Here is a 17,995-nt window from a genome sequence, read left to right as displayed (position 1 = left end):
TTCGCCTTTTTTTGGCTTATCCAATCGAATTAAAAATCATTCATGTTACCAGAACTGAAAAAAATTGACAAGTTTGAATTCTACGTGCCAAATTTTGAGGAAAAACGCCATATTGCAACCGATGAACCATGTCCGCACGTTTTGGGAGTACCAAGATGGCGGCCAACGGGCTTCAACCATCGACACATCGCTAGATATGTCTGCGCTATTCGATCTTTTTTTTTTGGGGGGGGGGGGGAGGAATCAGTGACGCCAACGAACGATCCAAATTTGACCCAATCAGATGTCAGATTCAATCAACAGCGGTGTCTAGCCGACTTCCGGTGACGTTGCATTTTTTTTTACCTTCCGCTGATTGGTTTAGAGCGACTTGCCCACAGCTGAGCAAGCAGGTGAACATAACAATTACTTAAAAAAAAAAAAAAAAAATCATTTTTAAGACGGTGTCCAAGACAAACTTGAAATGAAGCTCATTTTCGTCTTTTATTTAACATTTCAACAACTTCGTAGCTTGCTAGCTTGGACCCAAAGCAGCTAGCAAAAAAAAAAAAAAAAAAAAAAAGACGAGAGTTCGTCTACAAATACTGCGCACCTCTGGTGAGTACCGTGTATTTTATTAAATACATTTTGTATGTATAGTATTTTTGGTTATATCCTGGTTGTCAAGAGCTGTAGCATAAAACTCTGGCCTCACTTTTGTCTGCTAAAACAGCACATTTGGCTTTGGTTTTTAATCGAAATGGGCATTCCTAGTACTTTTCTAAAAGCTTTTTGTAAAAAAAAAAAAAAAAAAATTATATTCTCATAAATTGATCACATGCTGACACTGATGACATCCAAGACTTACTTGAGGTATATATGGGGGAAATAAAAAGTGTGTGTGTGGGGGGGTGTCCTAACACTAACCCGTATGCACACTTGAACACCATCCAGTTATTTCCTTCATGGGCAGCAAGGGACCCTAGTGGCTGGCCCATTTGCCTCACAGCTAAATAATCTGGGTTTGAATCCCGAGTTTCATTGTTCGCGTAGGATTCTTTGGGTTCTCCAAACACACGTGTACGTATGTACATTCGTTCTCGCCGACAGGAGTTGTAGACAGACTGTCCTGTGACCTTAATGAAGACGGGTGCTGTAAAAAATTGATGAATTTATTGTAACTCATCAAGATGGTGAATGCGTGTGTTGGAATATTGTGCGTTATCTGTGACAGGTTTGTTCAAGTTATCACAGGTTTCTTTTTTTTTTATATCAATCTAAAAGGCGTCACTTGACGTACGTTTTAATTTGCAGCTAATGTTGCATTTTGCAAATGTGATAAGCTGTAAAACGAGACTTATTACAGTCGAGTGGGACTGTCCACACTTGCAAAATGTCAGCGATCGGGCTTGTCCACACAGGAACAGGAAGTGTACAAACGGCTGATAAGTGTTTGCGTGTCACAATTGAGCGAGAGAGCGAACCCCCCCCCCCCCAAACCCTTTGACTTCGCCGGAAAAACATATTTGGCCACCTATTAATTTGGGGGGTTTTGTGTAGTCCCTTAAAGGCCGAGGTAGGATTTTTATATAGGTGGAAAGACGGCAATAAAAACAAAAACTGTATATTTCTCTGTATTTATTTTCCAGTAACAACAAAGCTGTTCGGCAGCAGCTGTCCCAAGTCAATGTGCACAATCTGTTTTAATTCATTGTTTTCAACTTTTACATATTTTGACACTCAGAAGCCCATGCACAACATATTCTATACAGTGTTCTCCTCTTGTTAAAATATCCAAAAGAATTCATTCCCATAATCCTTTGCTGAATTCGACCCAAACGTCGCACACGTGGACCGGTTGAGCGTTCCGGTCGAGGTCGGCGGCGTCTCGTAGGCCAGTGACGCCTCACTTCGGGTATTTGACAAACTGACACTCGCTGAATCAGAGTGTCCGACTCAGCTTGTCAAATACACTAAGTGGGGGGCCGGATCTCTCCAAAAAAACCAAGCGGACTGCTCGGGAGAAAGCAACATTCGACAAACGAAGAAGAAGAAACTGAGCATTTCAATCGTGCCGGGGTGAATCGGTTACCTGCCGCGTGAGGACGTCGCCGCCGGGGTTCCGGCGACCCTCTCCGCTCCCGTCTTTGCTTGCGAAGAGCCGACGACGACCGGTCGGAGCGTTCGGGCTGCACTGCGGCAAAAGGGAAGTCAGAACGAGGAAGATAAGCGAGCTGCTCGCTCGCAGGAAATGTGTGGAAATAAAGTGTCAACATGTCACGCTTGTGAAATGCTCTCCAAGGCTTTGTCGGATACGCAGATTGTGCCGGCCTTGCCTGTCTTCTTTAAGTTCACAAGTCACTTATGGACCTGACGGTTACCAGTCTGTCACTTTTTGAAGTCCACTGCGCGTCACGCACTTAAGAACCCCCGAAAACGTGGCCCACTTGAATTGAACGCGAGAACAACTTCCTTTTGGCAGCCGCAAATGACACTTTCATCAGGTTTGCATGCGCGCAGACAAAACTGACCGCCAGTCTTGTCTTGCTTCTCAGACTGGCCTTGCTAAAAATCCATCCCGAGGGTCACTTCAACACTGCTCTCCATTTTTTTTTTTTTTTTTGGGACCTACGGCATCTACTAAAGTTAAACTTTGACACAGCCAGCAGTCCCCACCCCAAAGGTAGCACCATGGAAATGTTTTTTTTTTTTTTTTGGGCAGGTGGGACAGCACAGGAACGGACAGGGCTTCGACTACAACGGAGGGACAGGAACGGACACGGCTTTGACTAAGACGAAGGGACAGGACAGGAAAGGACACGGCTTTGACTCCAACTTACTACTAAATTTCTTTTACTTACATCTTTCCTGGAGATGCCAAAATGCAAATAAGCAGTTCATACAACAAAAATGTATCTTTATAAAATTATTAAAACAAATGAGAAGAGAATATTTTGTAGTCCCTTTTTTCTCCGTCCGGACACGGGAACTGCAGTGGGTTCCAGTTACTTCAGACCATCTGAAAAATTGCAAGTTGCTATTCCTGAAAAGGGCTGCCAGTCATTTTATTGCTCAAGATGGAAAATTGCAGCACTTGCATTGCTTCAGAGAAAATACTTTGCGATTTTTAATTTTGTCTTCCAAGCAATTGTGAATTCTCAGAAGGCCGAGGAGCGGACTCAAAACAAGGTGAAGTCATTTTTTTTTTTTAAATTCATCATCCGTGTTGTGAACAAGCCCACACGGAAGAACTTGATTGCGAGACAAATTGGACCTGGTGGTCCCCAGAAAAGTGTCAAATTCCACCAAACGGGTCGTGAGGTGAGGCCGCTTCACGCCCAACTTGCGGAGCGGAAGTTCTTGAGAAAGACTCGAGTCAACTTTCATCAAGTTGTTCCCCAACAAAGAAGTGAAGAAAGAGGACGCGCAACGCAGTCGAGCGGAGTGGAAAAACTCTTGCCAGTGACTCTGCTGACAGCGGCAACAAGTTTTATTTATTGCTGCATTCATTTATTTTATTCCTGCAAACTGACACTGAAGTGAGTGCTGCTTTTTTTTCTGCTCACCTGTCAAGCGCTCACACTGTTATTTTTATATGACATCTAAAAATGGATGATTGAGGGAGATTTACAGAATTGCGCTGAGCTTCGGGAACTCCAACTCGGCACGCTGCATTTTAGAATAAACTTTAAAAAAATAATGCACCGAGAAGTTTTTTTTTTCCTGAATTTGTGATGTTATCCAAAGTTTGAATTTGTACAGACAGAAAAGGAAAAGACAATTATTTTTTTTTTCTGCTGGCTTTTATTCACTGGTGAAAGGAAGACGAAGCAAAAAAATTGGGCAAGGCACTGTCTGTCATATGGAGGGGGGGAATATGACTGTCTTTTTTTTTTTTTTTTTTTTAATATATTCTAAGAACTACTGGAGGAAAACATCTGAGCGAGTCCGCCTCTCTGACCAAAGATAAGTTGAGCCAAACGCACAATCGTTTTCCATGTTTTCCAAAGTTACAGCACAGCGTCAAGTTATCGGAAATAGCAAATGCGTTATATTTTGTGAAAGTACAACAATGGGGCAAAATACTGTATTGTCAATTGCATCCAAGTACAAATTCCTTCAGGCACATCAAAATAGATATATATATATATATATAAAAAAGACCTACTGCTACAATACTTTTGATTTTGACCTTAAATGTCGAAAAACGAGCAAAACCCTTTTTGTGCTTTAATGCCAGAATGAGGCGGAAAGGATGATGATGATTTTTGATTTGATTTGAAAATTGATGTCGGTGCCGTGCAGCGCGCACAGGCTCTTGCTTGTTCCTTCGACTTTTACTGGAGTTTTCTATTACAAAAATAAAAAAATAGCCGCAGTGGTGTTTTCTTCTCATTTTTTTGTTTAAAACACCGTATGATTTGATGACATCAGAATTCCAAAATACAAAAAAAAAGTCATTCATTAAATACATACAGTATATTAAAATGCATGAAAGTGAGATACTACTCATTATCGTTTGAGTTAATATTGAATACTGCGAGATGTTCCAGTGCATGTTAAAAGGAAATTCTTTCAGATGCGAAAATGTCCTCCGGATGTGATTTCTCTCTTTTTTTTATTTATTTATTTTTTTCTTTTTTTAAATTTAAGATTACTTTGCAACACACCACTTGATAGAAGACATACTGCAGGATGTTGAATTGAATAAACTAATTGATAACAAAACTAATTGATTAATAAAAACTCATGTATGAACAGCCACAAGCCTAACGCTTAAACCTCAAAGCTAAAAAATAATTTAAAAGAAAAGTCTGTATTTTTTATGCACGAGCTACAATCTGACCAAAATCATCCAATTTTTTTTTACATTTTATTTTTTGCTTCCATTTTCATCAGAAAGATCCAAATTTCACACTTGAAACTAAAAAGCTTTCTTTATGGCACACGTTTATTCAGTCTATATCGCAAAAAAAATGCTGCTCTAGTGAAGCACCGTAAAACTTCACTGAAGTCAAGTCCAAGTTTGTGTTTTTTTTTTTTTTTGCATTGTTTTTTCAAAAAGTGGTGCGGGCGCATAAGGCCATCTTTTATTCCGGACAGAAAAAATTCCGTTTCCACGTGTACAGCAGAAGTGTAAATTTTGCGGCCTTTCATTTGGAAGCGACAGAACGATGAGATGAAATTACAATTTTTGTCGATCTGATGTGGTCCGTTTTAACGAGATATGCTCCAAACCTCCTAAATGAGGAACGGAACGCGCCTACAAAATACAGTATGTCCCTTTTTATCGACCAGTGGCTTGCCTAAATTCGGTTTGGAATGGTAGCGCGTGGAAATGTGACCGATCCAAAGGGCCGGTCCGCTCGAGCGGATCACATGCACTCGAACTCGTCGATGCGCTGCTTGGTGTTGCCCGAGCGGATCTGTCTGAGGGTCTTGTACTTGTCCCGTCCCGCCCGCATGTTCTCGGCGTGGATCATGTCGTTGACCGTCTTCTTGGTCTCGTCGCGGGCGTTGGCCAGCTCGGAGCTTAACGCCTGCAATGGCAGTTTTTTTTAATATTAGCATATCTTTTTTTTTTTTTTATACTTTTATGAGGTGAAAAGCATGTGCAGGTCAAAGCGCAGACACTAAAGTTGCACGAGTGGTTCTTTGGCACCATCTTGTGGCGTCTCTGTGCCCAAAAACTGCAAGCTAGTTTTCGCGGCGCCTTGTGTTCAGGCCCAGAAACCGGCCGGCCGGATGTCCGTAAATCCAAAAGGTCAGACTTACGAGCAGGTGTTTCTGCAGGCGCTCGTTCTTCTCCGCCTCGGTCATGCGCTCCTCCTCGCTGCGGTCCTTGTACCCGGCGGCCGACGTGAACTCTGCGCTGGCCTCGGCGCTGCTTTCGTCGTTCTCGTCGTGCTCGTTCTCGGTGTTGAGGGGCTCCTGGACGTGGGCCGCCATCACTTTGTTTTTGAGCTCTTCTTTGGTCTTCTCCAAGTCCTGCTGCACCAGGGTGGCCTGAGGGAAGGAGACGGTCGTCCGTTTAACGCTCACTAAGAATGGATTTACGCTACAGCGTGCGGTTTAACGACATCTGATTTGTTTTGAGAGCATAAATGGTCTGCCGTTGTATTACAATGACTCTTGTTCCAAGTGTGAATTAATATAAATCTGCGCAAATGTGCATGTTTTTGTCTTTTTTTTTTTTTTTTTTTTTTTTTTTTTAAATCACACGTGGGCCAATGCGGTCTCGTGGACAGACCACTAACTGCGTTACCATGAGGGTAACTAGTCAGTCCAGGCCAAGTAAACTTTCTGGAATGTAGAAGTTTTACAGGGTATTTCTTTCTTGTGAATACATGTTTGAAGAAAACGGAGCTAAAGTTAAGTACACAAGGACGGACTGTATGGGCCGCGTTGCGATTGTGTACTTTTTGGAAAAACTCATCTCGGCGCTTATTGATAAGGAAGAACCCGGAAGCGGCAGCACCTTCTCTTGCCACAGCGTTGCCTCCTCTTCCTTCTTCTTCTTGGAATCCTCCAGGAGGGAAATCTTTGAGGTCAGCTCAGCCAACTCGGTGGCCTGAAAGGACAGCACTCCGGTTACGACTGGACCTGAAGGCCACGCGAGCCGGACCAGTCAAAATGTAAAAGCCAACCAGATGCTCTTGGTTCTTCATCTGGTTCTGCGACTGTTGCAAGAGAGCCATCTTGGCGTCCTCGGCGCCTTTCAGGTCAGCCTCCAGGCGCTCGGCCTCCTCCTGGGCTCGCTTCCTCTCCAGCTCCAGCTCCAGAGCCCTCATCGTTTGCTCCTCCAGATCTGCGCACAACGACTTCACCTGAGCACGACCGCGCAACGACCGCCGTCGCCTCCGTCACCGACCTTGCTGAGCTTTCTTGGTCTGCTCCTCGATCTGCTTCAGCCGTTCCATTAATTCCTCTTTTTCCTTCTCGATCTTCTCCTTTTCCTTTTCCACGGCTTCCCTTTTCCTCTTTTCGTTATCCAGCAGAGCTCTGGCGTATTGAGAGAAACTTGAATGGGCCGGCTATCCTTTAAGATAATTCTGACGGTGGACGATTAGCGTCGCGCTCCGGACGCAAATGTTCAAACTTTTTGTGCGCTTTCAAATTGTGCAAGTGTCCGCCGGTGTGATGATGTGACTGTGACCGTTACCGTTCCATCTTCTTGAGGTTCTTCTCCTCCCGAGCCTGAGCCTTCATCTGCTGCACTTCGATGGTGTCGGGTTTGCGGCGGCGCATGTAAAGCTCGTGGTTCCCCATGCACAGAGACAGAATACGCTTGTTGATGCGCAGCCTCGGCGCATAAAATACAAAGTCCTAGCGGCGGCGGGGGGGGGGCAGAAAAAATCGTAACTGCCAGGAAGCACAAAATGAATGCCTTTAGTTTGAAAGGTCAACATACCGGAGCTTTCTTGTCAATCGGTTTGATGACAAATTTCTTGTCGTTGAAGGAAATATTCCTGATTTCACTCCAAGGAAAGCCAATTTTGGGCGTCATTCTGTGAAAACGGGCGCACAAACCTCAGTCTCGCAAACATGCCCCAAAAGATGAAATACATCCGATATTTAGCGGAGTCACTTACTTGTCGTTCTGTTCATAAATGTTGAGTCCCAAAGCGTCCACTCCCAGCCACAACTCTGTTCCTTTCTTGTTTTTGATGCTGAAGTAGTTGACTCCGTACATCTCCAGGTCTTGGGCGATCTTCAAATACTCCATCATGGATTCCTCTCTGCAGACACGACATTTCTCTTTTATGTACTGACACGGTGACGCTTTTGACGTCCGTGCGCACCTTGTAGCATTCGAGGCAGAATTTTTTTATTTTTTTTTTTTTTATTCAGAACTATCAGATCTCAGCTTGTCACGGCCACTTCCGGTGTTCCTCAAGGCTCTGATTTACGACACCTGTACTCTGCACCTTTTTTTTCCCTATCAGACGGGGCTTTTCTGCCACCTTGTGGCATCTTTAAGAAATGTAAATCTTTTGGGGTGAGAAGGGGCATGACTTACTCGTGGATTTTTCGCTTGGTCCCCATCACGCTCAAATAAATGACCGTACAGTAATTGTAGGACACGTATACTTTTCCCACTTGTTGTTTTGGTGGACACGCCGGGCTACGGTACCTCTTAAAAGTGCACTAGAGGAAGCGAAATCTATTTTCAATACGCATCCTGGCAGTCACTCCACCCAAACGTAGCGGACTTGAGGTGTCCAGCTAGTGCTTGTGTTAGGGCCCCACACGTCCCAATAGATCAAAACTAAAAGGTCTCAGCTGGGTTTTTACATCCATTATCTACTACTTTTCCGGGTCCTGTCGCGGGGGAAGTAGGTTCAGCAGGGATACCCAGACTTCCCTTTCCCCAGCCGCTTCTTCCCGAGGCGTTCCCAAGCCAGCCGAGAGACATAGTCTCTCCGGCGTGTCCTGGGTCATCCCCGGGGTCTCATTCCCGTGGGACTTGTCCGGGAGGCGTCCAGGACGCATCCGAATCGGATGCCCTAGTCACCTCATCTGGCTCCTCTCAATTCCATGTCCCTCGAGCTAGTTTCTGTAGTTGGGGATCGGATCGCCAGGGTCCCCGCCTTTGGCTGCCGCCCAGCTCACAGTCCACCCGACCCCTATGGCCCCTCTCACAGGGGGTAAGCCCATGGGTGCAGCCCCACCTCCAGGCCTGGCTCCAGAGGGGGACCCGGGTGACCCACCTCTAGGCAAGGGAAACCTGGATCCAATTTTTGTAGTAATCATTAGGGGTTTTGGAGTCGTAGTTTGACCGGTCCCTCACCTAGGACCTGTTTCCCATGGGTGATCCTACCAAGGGCATGAAGCCCCAGAGAACTTAGCTCCCAGGATCATTGACCTCATCTGGCTCCTCTCGACGCAGAGGAGCAGCGGCTCGACACTGAGCCCCTCCTGGATGACCGAGCTTCTCACCCGTTCTTTGAGGGAGAGCCCGGACACTTGTATCTGGGATCTTGTTCTTTCCGTCACGACCCACAGCTCATGCCCATAGGTGTGGGTAGGAACGTAGATTGACTGGTAAGTTGAGACTTCCTCCCTCTTTAACACAACAGACCGATACAAAGTCTGCATCACTGCAGGGTTTTTACATTGGCTTTCATATTCCAAAAAAATGTTGGTCAGTATAATTGTCCGGTGTTGCGGCCGTTGTATGGAAAAGTTTGTTTCTTTTGCAAATTAAGATGTTACAACAACTGAAAGAAAACCACGCAAAGTGGTTTGTGACCTGTGGGCCCCGGACGGGATTATAGCTGAAAAGTCATGCCAGCCCAACGGAAGCGGCAAACAAAAGGAGAGAAGGCCGAGTCCGATAAAGTTTGGCACATGGAGTACAAAAAGTGCGTAGAGTGTAGTACCACTAAGAGGTATAATGAGCTGGGAAAGTCTTATCTTGGTGAAAGTGAGGAGGAGGAGGAGGAACAGCGATTACCTCATCATTCCCTTGTGTTCTTCATGCCACACTTGAATCCTCTCCTCCCACTGGTCCTTACTGAGCTTGTGCTGGTCCAGGACTCTGCCGACACGATCGGGAGAAGGTCACGCAGATGACTCAAGAGGCCGACGGCGTCCCGGGTGAGCGTCGGTCGGACTTACCTCTGAGGGAGCAGATGTTCGTTGGATAGATAGCCCGGCGTGTGGACTTCTTTGTTGTAGTCCGCAAACTTGGCCTGCACGGCGTAAGACGCCAGGAGGACGGCGGTCTCCGGGGGGCAGTAGATATCGTCGTTTAAGATTCCCTCCTTCACCTGCAGGAAAAAAAGCCGCTGGGTGGCGTCCTGTATCAACTCCTCCGAGACATCCTCCGGAAAGAACTTGGCACGGAACTTAAATAGCAGAGGGCTCTCCTTCCTCACATCTTGGGCCGTCACCTGGAATTCAAACGGAGGATCTCGTGTGGGTCAAATGTTTGGCGCGGTGTTGTCGACGACGACGACGAGCTCACCTTCTTATTGAGCTTGAGCCACGTAGACAAGCCTTTGGTATCCTGGTACTGGAGTCCAAAGTACCAAACCTCCCGCAACCCAATGGTCTTAACGACCTGCGAAAAATGACATTATACGGACGACCACAACAAATCTGATCCCCAAAATGTAAGCACGTTCTCCAACGGCTCTGTTAAAAACCCGCCCGAGGCAGTTTTTGTCTTTCCACCGCCACAAATTACAATCGCAACATAAAATGCCGTTGACTGGCGGCGTCTGCCCGATCTTCAGAATCGTCACGATCGTTCATAGCAAAGTTTAAAATGTGGCGATTTTTATGATTTTTGTGGTCCCACCTGGTCAAAGAGTTGCTTTCCTGTCGTCGTGGGCTGAATGGCAAACTCCAGCTCCGCATCCATCGTGGTGACTCTCACGCTAATCTAAAGAACAAAGAACAAACTCAATCGGGGACGTGAAATTGAAGCAAATTGGAAAAAAAAAAAAAAATTGTTCGCCGCCGTCGGTGGTGCGAGGAATGGACTGCGTCTGGCAGATAAATCCTTTGTCAGGTTCAACAAACAATTAGTTTGCAATAAAAAGGACGTTCGTTTCATTCAACATTTTGGTTCAGTTCAAATGAATCTACAAACTTGGGGGGCACGTCGTACTGGCAATTGAACTAGTTTTGAGTTTATTATTCATTTATTTGTTTTTGAAATATCACTTCTGGTATTGAGAGAGAGAAGAATCCGGATTGTATGTATGAAAAAAAAATAATAATCATTTTTCATTCTCTTGCTCGGCCCCCTTGGCGATGACAGAAAGAGGCGGCCCACGTGCCCACCAGGACCTAACTGAACAGGCCCGACCAAACCCCCCCGCCGTTCACGTCGGCAGAATCGCAGCACGAGCTCAGCGCACTCGGCGCCTGTTCGGCCGCAAGGCGATCCGGGTCGACGGTGGGCGCAGACTTTGTGTCATGCGACTGTGGCGTAAACGTTTTTTCTCCGTCCTTTTATTGAGTATACTTCAGCTGCGTTTATCTTTGAAATGCAATATTACATCTTTTATCAATTTTCTTTAAGTATTTACTTAAGAGCACTTTTTTTTTTTTACTCCATATTATGTCGTCCTTTTAACTCGTTAAGCAAACTTTGTTGTCCTACATTTAAATCACTTCTTAAAGTTCAAACTGTACATAATGGCTTACAATGTGAAGTTTATTCAAAATCACACATTTGATTTATATGTTGCTTTCCAAAAGACTCAGATATACTTGAAGGGAATGAACGGAATCTGTTTTGAGGTGGCAACGAAACCATTTTGAAGTCATTTCAGCTGGCGACGACCTGGCTGGATTTTCACTGGCTTCGTTTCCTGACCTCGACTCGCTAATGTTGCACAAAAAAAAAAAAAAAAAAAAAAAAGGAAGCGCGCCGCTCCGGTCTGCGCTCGTCAGGGCGTCGTCCGCACTATTCTTAGCACCCGCTCGGCCCACGCGCCCGCTTTCCGTGCAGTCGTCCTCGCCGTTTTCCCCGCGGCGACGGCTAAATAACACTTTTCACCTTTTTCACGCACTGAAAGCGGCGTTTTTTTACAACTGGGTTTACGTTAGTGACGCATTGAAGACTTGTTGCGAATTTCACACAGCTCCAATCTGGTCTTTCTATTGCCGTACGATACCAAAACTTTAGGGCCCGAGTCAACAGAACGGCAGCACGTTGACATGCAGCCGCTAGCACTAGCACTAAGCTAAACTGTTGTGCTCATGCGGAAGCTGAAAAGTTTTGTTGTTGTTTTTCTTGAATATTTACGACATTTCAATAACTGGTTCAAAAGTACTTGAAGTATAATCTTCCCTTTACATCAATTGACTGCCATTGAGTGTTTGTACCGTATATTTATGTTTGGTGTTACCCGACTGCTCGTCTGGAAAGTGAATTGCCGTTTGTGGATCAATAAAGTTGTTTGAATCTTCATTTTTGAATTCAAGAAATGTTTAATTCATCCTTTCAGTCTGCTTTGAAAATATATAATAAATAAACAATACATATACAGCGGTACCTCTACTTGAAAAATAAATTCATTCCGGAAGTTGTTTTGTAACGTGGATTTTTTTTTTTTCACAAGTGGAAGCGCTTTTTACATGTAAACAGACTAATCCGTTCCAAGCCCCCCCCCAATAAGCATTCAAAGTATATAATGTAAAGAGTAATAAAAAATGTTCATCTACCTTTAGTGACTATGTGAAGAGAAGCGAATTGTGGGGGACGGCGGAAGAAGCAAATGTTTGACAGCCGAGAGGAAAACAAATGAACGTATGCACATGCACAACTTCGTTCCACGAACGTGTATTGGGGGGCCCATGAAAAAAAAAATCACAAAACTTTGTACAATGTGCGCAGGTGTGTGATTCGGTGACTTTCGTGTGTCCAGGGGAAAACAAAAAGCATCATGGGTCGATTTTGACGTCTCTCCTAGCCAATGGGATGCCAGGAAGATGTTACGGCGACGCCCGACGGGAGAGCGTGACTATCGCGCCACTGTCAAAGCGAGAAACGGGATGTTTACGTCTGGCGGAATTTGGGGGGCTGCCAATCCAACCAAGCGCCTCTTTTTGCCTTTCATATCCGGACACAATATTTTTTCCGAGGAGGCGTTTTGTAACCTGAGTTTTTCGTTACTCGACGTTCTTAAGTAGAGGTACCACCGTAAGTACTTGCATACGTATACTTGGGAATCGCCCGTTTTATCCATTTGGGCTCATCTGAAGTCCAAACTGTCACCAGTTCAATTAAATGTATTTTTGAAACAATTGAATAACTTTATTGTTCTGACAAGCAAACAAACTGCAAAAATGCGTAATAACTGTGCACCTGATACTAGGCCCAAAATAATTCATTCAAGAAGATGTTTCAACAAAGGGCACATCCTCATCAGTATCCTTGGATGAGTGATTTGCCTGTGACGGAGTTCTGTGAAAACTGGTCTTGCAGTTTTGGCGCACTACTACTAAATAACTAACAGAGCCACCAATTTGCACTCGGTGGAGGTCCTGTAATGATACTTGCGCAACTCATTGGGTGAGCTCAGATTAGGCAAGTACAACGGAACTCCCAAACCAAGTAGCGAGTAAGAAGTTCTGTACGGATCAAAACCGTGTTTAAAGCCGTTCAAAGGCCCGCTGGCTGCGTTGCGCCGTCGTGCGCGTCTGCCGTCCAGATGCGTTTACAGCTGAGCAGCCGAGTGTTTAACGTTTGGCCAAAACCGTCCTGTCCGAGAGCGCAAACTGGCAGACAGGAAAAGGGAGGGACAAAGAGGACGCTCAGATTTGCTCCTTGAATATGAATTCACGCGCGGCCGTCTGCCTCAGAAGCTTCTCGGCGCCCGAGCCAAGTTGCTTCCGTCGGGGAAGCGAGTCAACGTCGGTAATCCTTCTCAACCCGCCACCAAAAACGAGTCCTTCGCTCAATCGACTCTCCAAAACCCGCTCGCGCCAATCTAACGTCCTAAAATTCACGCATACTCGTCTGCGCGGTGTCCGGGTCAGAACTTCTTGTCCAAACTCGCTTTTATCGTTATATCCGCTACATTTCCCAAGTTGAAAATGACAGAAAAACGAATGCCAGACGGCGCTAATGACGTTTAGCAATAGCATAAAACCACTTACTTTCCAAGGCGTCACCGTCAGACCAGATCCCGGGTGAAAATATTCGACTATTTGTGTTAAGAAGAAAAAGAAAAAGAAAAAGCATTCACTCTACGGCCAGCAGCTCCAACTCAGCCGAGCGCTAATCTGCTGCGCTATGCGCGCCGGGGGCCTCCTTAAACCCCCCGCCCCCCGCTAGCATACCTCTGCGTCTTTCCATCGAGCGAATCGGCAAAACCGCACGCACTCGGTCTTTGTCCCCCCGCGAGATGACCACCTACCATGGTAAGTTTGCACCAACTTTGAGTTTACAGAACTGGACGCGTTTGAATACGTTGACGCGGTGAACAAATGACTTTTTTTTTCTTCCCCAAACGAGGACTTAATGACGAAGTGATTTGGAGTCGAGCAAACGCGGCAATTTGAGATTTTAAAGGAGACTTTTTAGAAGGTGGACAGACAAGACTGCGCCGGCGAGTGCTGGGGCGCAACCATGTGAGGAGGAGCAGCAGCAGCAGCAGCGAGGCCGTGATGTGAAAGTCCATATAAGGCTTGCGAGCGAGGGAAATTACCAGAAGGGAACTGATGTAAGAGCAGAACATTTGAGTCACGCCGTGACTTCCTTGAGAAAGTCAAGAAGTTGGCAGACGGGCCACGTTTGGGATCTTTCCCACTCCTCTCAAAATGCAGATTTCGTTTTTTCTTCTTTCTACTTCTCCATGGCTACTTTTACTGAGTCAGATTATCTCACTTCCCTCAGATTTTGGAGGGGGGGGGGGATTTCCCTGCCCTGAAATTTACAAACAACCTCCCAAAAAGACGAGTTTGTGGATCTCACACCAAACCGGCGACCCCAAGAAGTCGTGCACAGTTTAGCCCGAGTTGAGTTACTTCTGCCGCAGTTTATGGTCAGTGACCTTCCTTCCTCTTGTTTGTCGCCGTCAGGTTTCCTCTTTTCCAACAGCGAAGCGACCCGTCCCAACAAGCAGCGTAGAGCGGCGGCAGAGTCTCGTAGCTTTGAAAGCTAAACGTTGCTTTTGAGCTTCTCCCTGCCTGTGAAAACCTCGGCTAACAGTTTCCTAGCGGCACGCCGTGACGGCATGAACAGATTCCCAAAAACAGTTGGCAGAGAAGGACGAGAGCAGGGTGGCGCGTTCATCTTTACTATTTTTGATTTTTGGACATCAAAAATGGTGGCGTGAACCCTCAGTGTGTCTTTCCTGACGACAATTTCCCTATAAATGAATTCCCGTGAGCTCCAAATATTTTCCAACAAAGGGGATTTCTGATATCCGGGAGGGGCTCAGTGACGAGCCGCTGCTCCTCCGCATTGACAGGAGCCAGAGGAAGCGGCTGGGGCATCTGATCCGGATGCCTCCCTGGTGAGGTGTTCCGGGCACGTCCTGCCGGAAAGAGACTCCGGGGGACGACCCAGGACGCGCTGGAGAGGCCTGGGAACGCCTCGTGATCCCTCTGGAAGAAGTGGCTGGGGAAGGGGAAGTCTGGCTATCCCCGCTGAAGCTACTCCCCCCCCCCCCCCCCCGCGACCCGACCCGGAAAAGTGGAAGAAAATGGATGCAATTTCCAAATTCATCCACAAACATTCATGCAGAGTCTGTGACCAGCAGCCGTCCGTCTCCGCCTCGATTTGCCGTATTTGAAGATGATTATTAACTGATTGATTCTCTAAGAGTACCTTTATCATCCGGATCGGTTGATTAGGGTGGATTTCTTGCTCAAGATCCGATCGTATCCGATGTGGGGAAACATTTTAGTGGCTTCTTGTAGTAAAACAACTTGATTCTCTTAAATTGACTTTATATTCTCTCTCCTTGTCGTACTATTTATGTATGAATTTTGCGAGTGGCCCTACCCCTTGGTGGGGTTATAATATAACTCATTAATTTCATTGTTTCAAATAGCCGATCGGCAACCCTCCATGTAGAAAACGATAGCGCTCAGCGATAGAATCAACTCAACTTCGAAGTGCAAATTCCACAAATTTGACCAGGTTTTCACCACCAGCACCCACGTGAAACTCCTAAGTGGCATTTTTGGAATGTTTCCATAAATATTCATAACCTGCTTGATAGAAGGGAAGCCAACCAAATGGAATGGACGTATCTCTCCATTGGGGCTAGCTAGAAATGCTAGAAATTGTGTGCATATGTGTGATTTATGTGATGATGATGATATGAGCACAATTTATCACAACCGTGAAGTCTTTTAATCGGCCTCGCGTTAGTTCTGGCTTTATTTGGGCTTTTATTGTCATACAAGGACACATGATGATGTGCACACATGACACAAAAGAACCTTTTTTCCTGCACATCGAACGGAGCCCCCTTGTGAGCTGAGTTGGTATTTCACACCGATCACAGATGCATATTTCAAATTGGGGTGATATGCAATCATTTCATTGTCCAAGCCGATGTCAGTCGAACGGCACCAAATGAAATGATGAAGACATTTTCATTGCACCCCCCCCCCCCAGTCCTGAAATATTTTATTTTGGCGAGAAAGCAGATGAAGGCGTGGAAAAACCAACACAGCTTCATGCGCTTTGATTTTAACAAAGAGTGTGTGTGTGCGCGCGCGCGTGTGCCCCCCCACACACACTTAACAATGAGAGGAGGGGTCGTCCTCATTGTTTCCGGTTCTGCTCCGTTGAAATGGACCGCTCGAGTTAACGTGACGTCAAAAAAATGTGATTTTTGGTTCATTTTCGTTCTCGACCCTGACTAGGACCCGCGGTTGCGCCCCCCCCACCCCCGCGCTGGGGCGGGAGGGCGCACGCGCACGCGCCTAACGGAAAGTATTGTGTCGTCGCTGCTTGATTTTGAACACCCCCACCCCACCCCCCACCATTAAAAAAAAAAAAAGGCTTCATCGGACCGCACGCGATGACGACAGTTTTTTCACGCTTACCGTTTTCGGCATCTTGGCTTGTGTTGCTCCGCTCGGGCTTGGCAGGAAATTAAAAACAAACCCAAAAGTCTAAGAAGCCCCCAAAGCAGCTGAAGAGACAGACGAGCAGTTTTCGAAGGCAGCTTCGGAACTTTTTTCGCATGCGAGCCGCGAAACGCCCTCGTGTCCAAAAGCGAGGCCCCACCTCGACTGGAGGAGAAAAACAAAAAAACAAACCCCCCCAAAAACAAGCCCCCAAAACAGCTCGCGAGGGGAACTGGAAAAGTCTCTTGGTTCGTGGCGCCCTCCCGAGTGAAGTGGACTCGAAAGCTGGGTTTCCTGCTAACGGGACCCGGACTAGCAAACCACACCCAGAGCGATGACAGCACACCAGAAAGAAAAGAAAGGGAGGGGGGGGGGGGGGAGATGGGCTGGGCTGGGCTCGGCTAGTCTCGGCTTGGCTCGGCTGAGCTCGGCCCAGCTTTGTCGGTTTTTGGTTTGGGTTGTTCATGTCAGAAAACTTTTCCAATCCATCTTGGACTCGTGCAAAACATATTTCCAGTTTACGTGAGTGCCGAATGTTGACTTTTGCTCGCCATATTTAAAAAGGCGTGCTTAGTAGGTCCTCTTCATTCGATTCGAGTCAGAACTGTCTCCTTCCGTTTTTCAACCTTCCTGGTCCCTCCGCAGGCGCAAAACGTCGTTTCCCATCACGTAAATACTTTCACTTTTTATTATTATTATTATTATTTTTTTTTCCTCTCCAGATTTGACATCCTTCCAAGTTCAACATCCGGCATCCCCCAACTTCTCCCTCAGGCTTCTCTGCGCTTTTTCCACTTGACCCGACCGCGTTTCCTCACTCACGGCCGGCCTGGGACGCTAAATCGCGTCTTTGTCCGGTTTCTTAGCACGCAACTCACGTCGAGCTTTGCTTTGCTTCCTCATCAACGTCCCAAAGGCGTCTCATTTTCTAACTTGTAGATTCAACTGCAGAGAATCTGGGGAAGGAAACAAAACCGCGATTGCTTTTTTTTTTTTGTTTTCTCGTCATGAGACATCCCGTCGGGTGAGCAAAGTATGGCCCGCGGCCCACGTGCTGTCTGCTCTTCTTCTATCCTACCTACCAATTATCAAGTCATTTTTCCCCCCTCATTATATAATAGGACAATTATTGTCAATGATATAAGCCATCCATGTTCTATAGCAGTGATTCCCAAACAGTGTGCCGGGGTACATTAGTGTGCTGTGCGAAGTTATCCAATTTTATGTATGTAATTGCTAAAAAAACAATTTATACCAAGAAATAATGCATCTTTATTTATCTATTTATGCCAGTGAGGCACAATGACAGACAGAACAAAAAAAAAAAAATCCTCGTCTATTAGATGGCAGAAAGTACACAAAGTAATTAATTGATCCATTTTTGGTGACATTTACTTTTGTTGGTGTGCCTGCCAATTGTAAAATATGTGCCTTGGCGCTATAAAGGTTGGAAATCACTGTTCTA

At 46.0% G+C, this 17,995-nt stretch overlaps 1 protein-coding gene and 1 long non-coding RNA gene across 3 annotated transcripts; one reads left to right on the top strand and one right to left on the bottom strand.

The window, feature by feature from the left end:
• Positions 1-398: 398 nt before the first annotated feature.
• LOC133491971 (uncharacterized) lies at positions 399-2,931 on the top strand. Its single transcript, XR_009792528.1, has 2 exons — positions 399-597; positions 2,702-2,931. It is a non-coding gene; the product is annotated as an uncharacterized LOC133491971 (long non-coding RNA).
• A 1,729-nt stretch (positions 2,932-4,660) lies between these two features.
• LOC133491970 (moesin-like) lies at positions 4,661-16,863 on the bottom strand. Of its 2 annotated transcripts, XM_061803750.1 has the most exons (13): positions 16,507-16,863; positions 10,286-10,369; positions 9,950-10,045; positions 9,601-9,875; positions 9,437-9,520; positions 7,572-7,718; positions 7,391-7,487; positions 7,142-7,305; positions 6,851-6,981; positions 6,627-6,787; positions 6,458-6,550; positions 5,755-5,985; positions 4,661-5,519 (listed from the first exon to the last, which is right to left on the bottom strand). In XM_061803750.1, exons 1-13 carry the CDS (start codon positions 16,516-16,518, stop codon positions 5,355-5,357), a joined length of 1,740 nt encoding a protein of 579 aa, XP_061659734.1. In that variant the 5' UTR covers positions 16,519-16,863; the 3' UTR covers positions 4,661-5,354. The 2 variants fall into 2 exon arrangements, with proteins under 2 accessions (XP_061659734.1, XP_061659736.1); XM_061803752.1 differs by lacking the exons at positions 9,601-9,875; positions 9,950-10,045; positions 16,507-16,863 and having other exon boundaries at positions 10,286-10,344.
• Positions 16,864-17,995: the final 1,132 nt, after the last annotated feature.

The sequence above is a fragment of the Syngnathoides biaculeatus genome, chromosome 18 (assembly GCF_019802595.1).
Source record: "Syngnathoides biaculeatus isolate LvHL_M chromosome 18, ASM1980259v1, whole genome shotgun sequence".
Taxonomy (NCBI): Eukaryota; Metazoa; Chordata; class Actinopteri; order Syngnathiformes; family Syngnathidae; genus Syngnathoides; species Syngnathoides biaculeatus.
The sequence above is the reverse complement of the archived record's forward strand: the minus strand, read 5'-3'. Positions and strand labels throughout refer to the sequence as shown.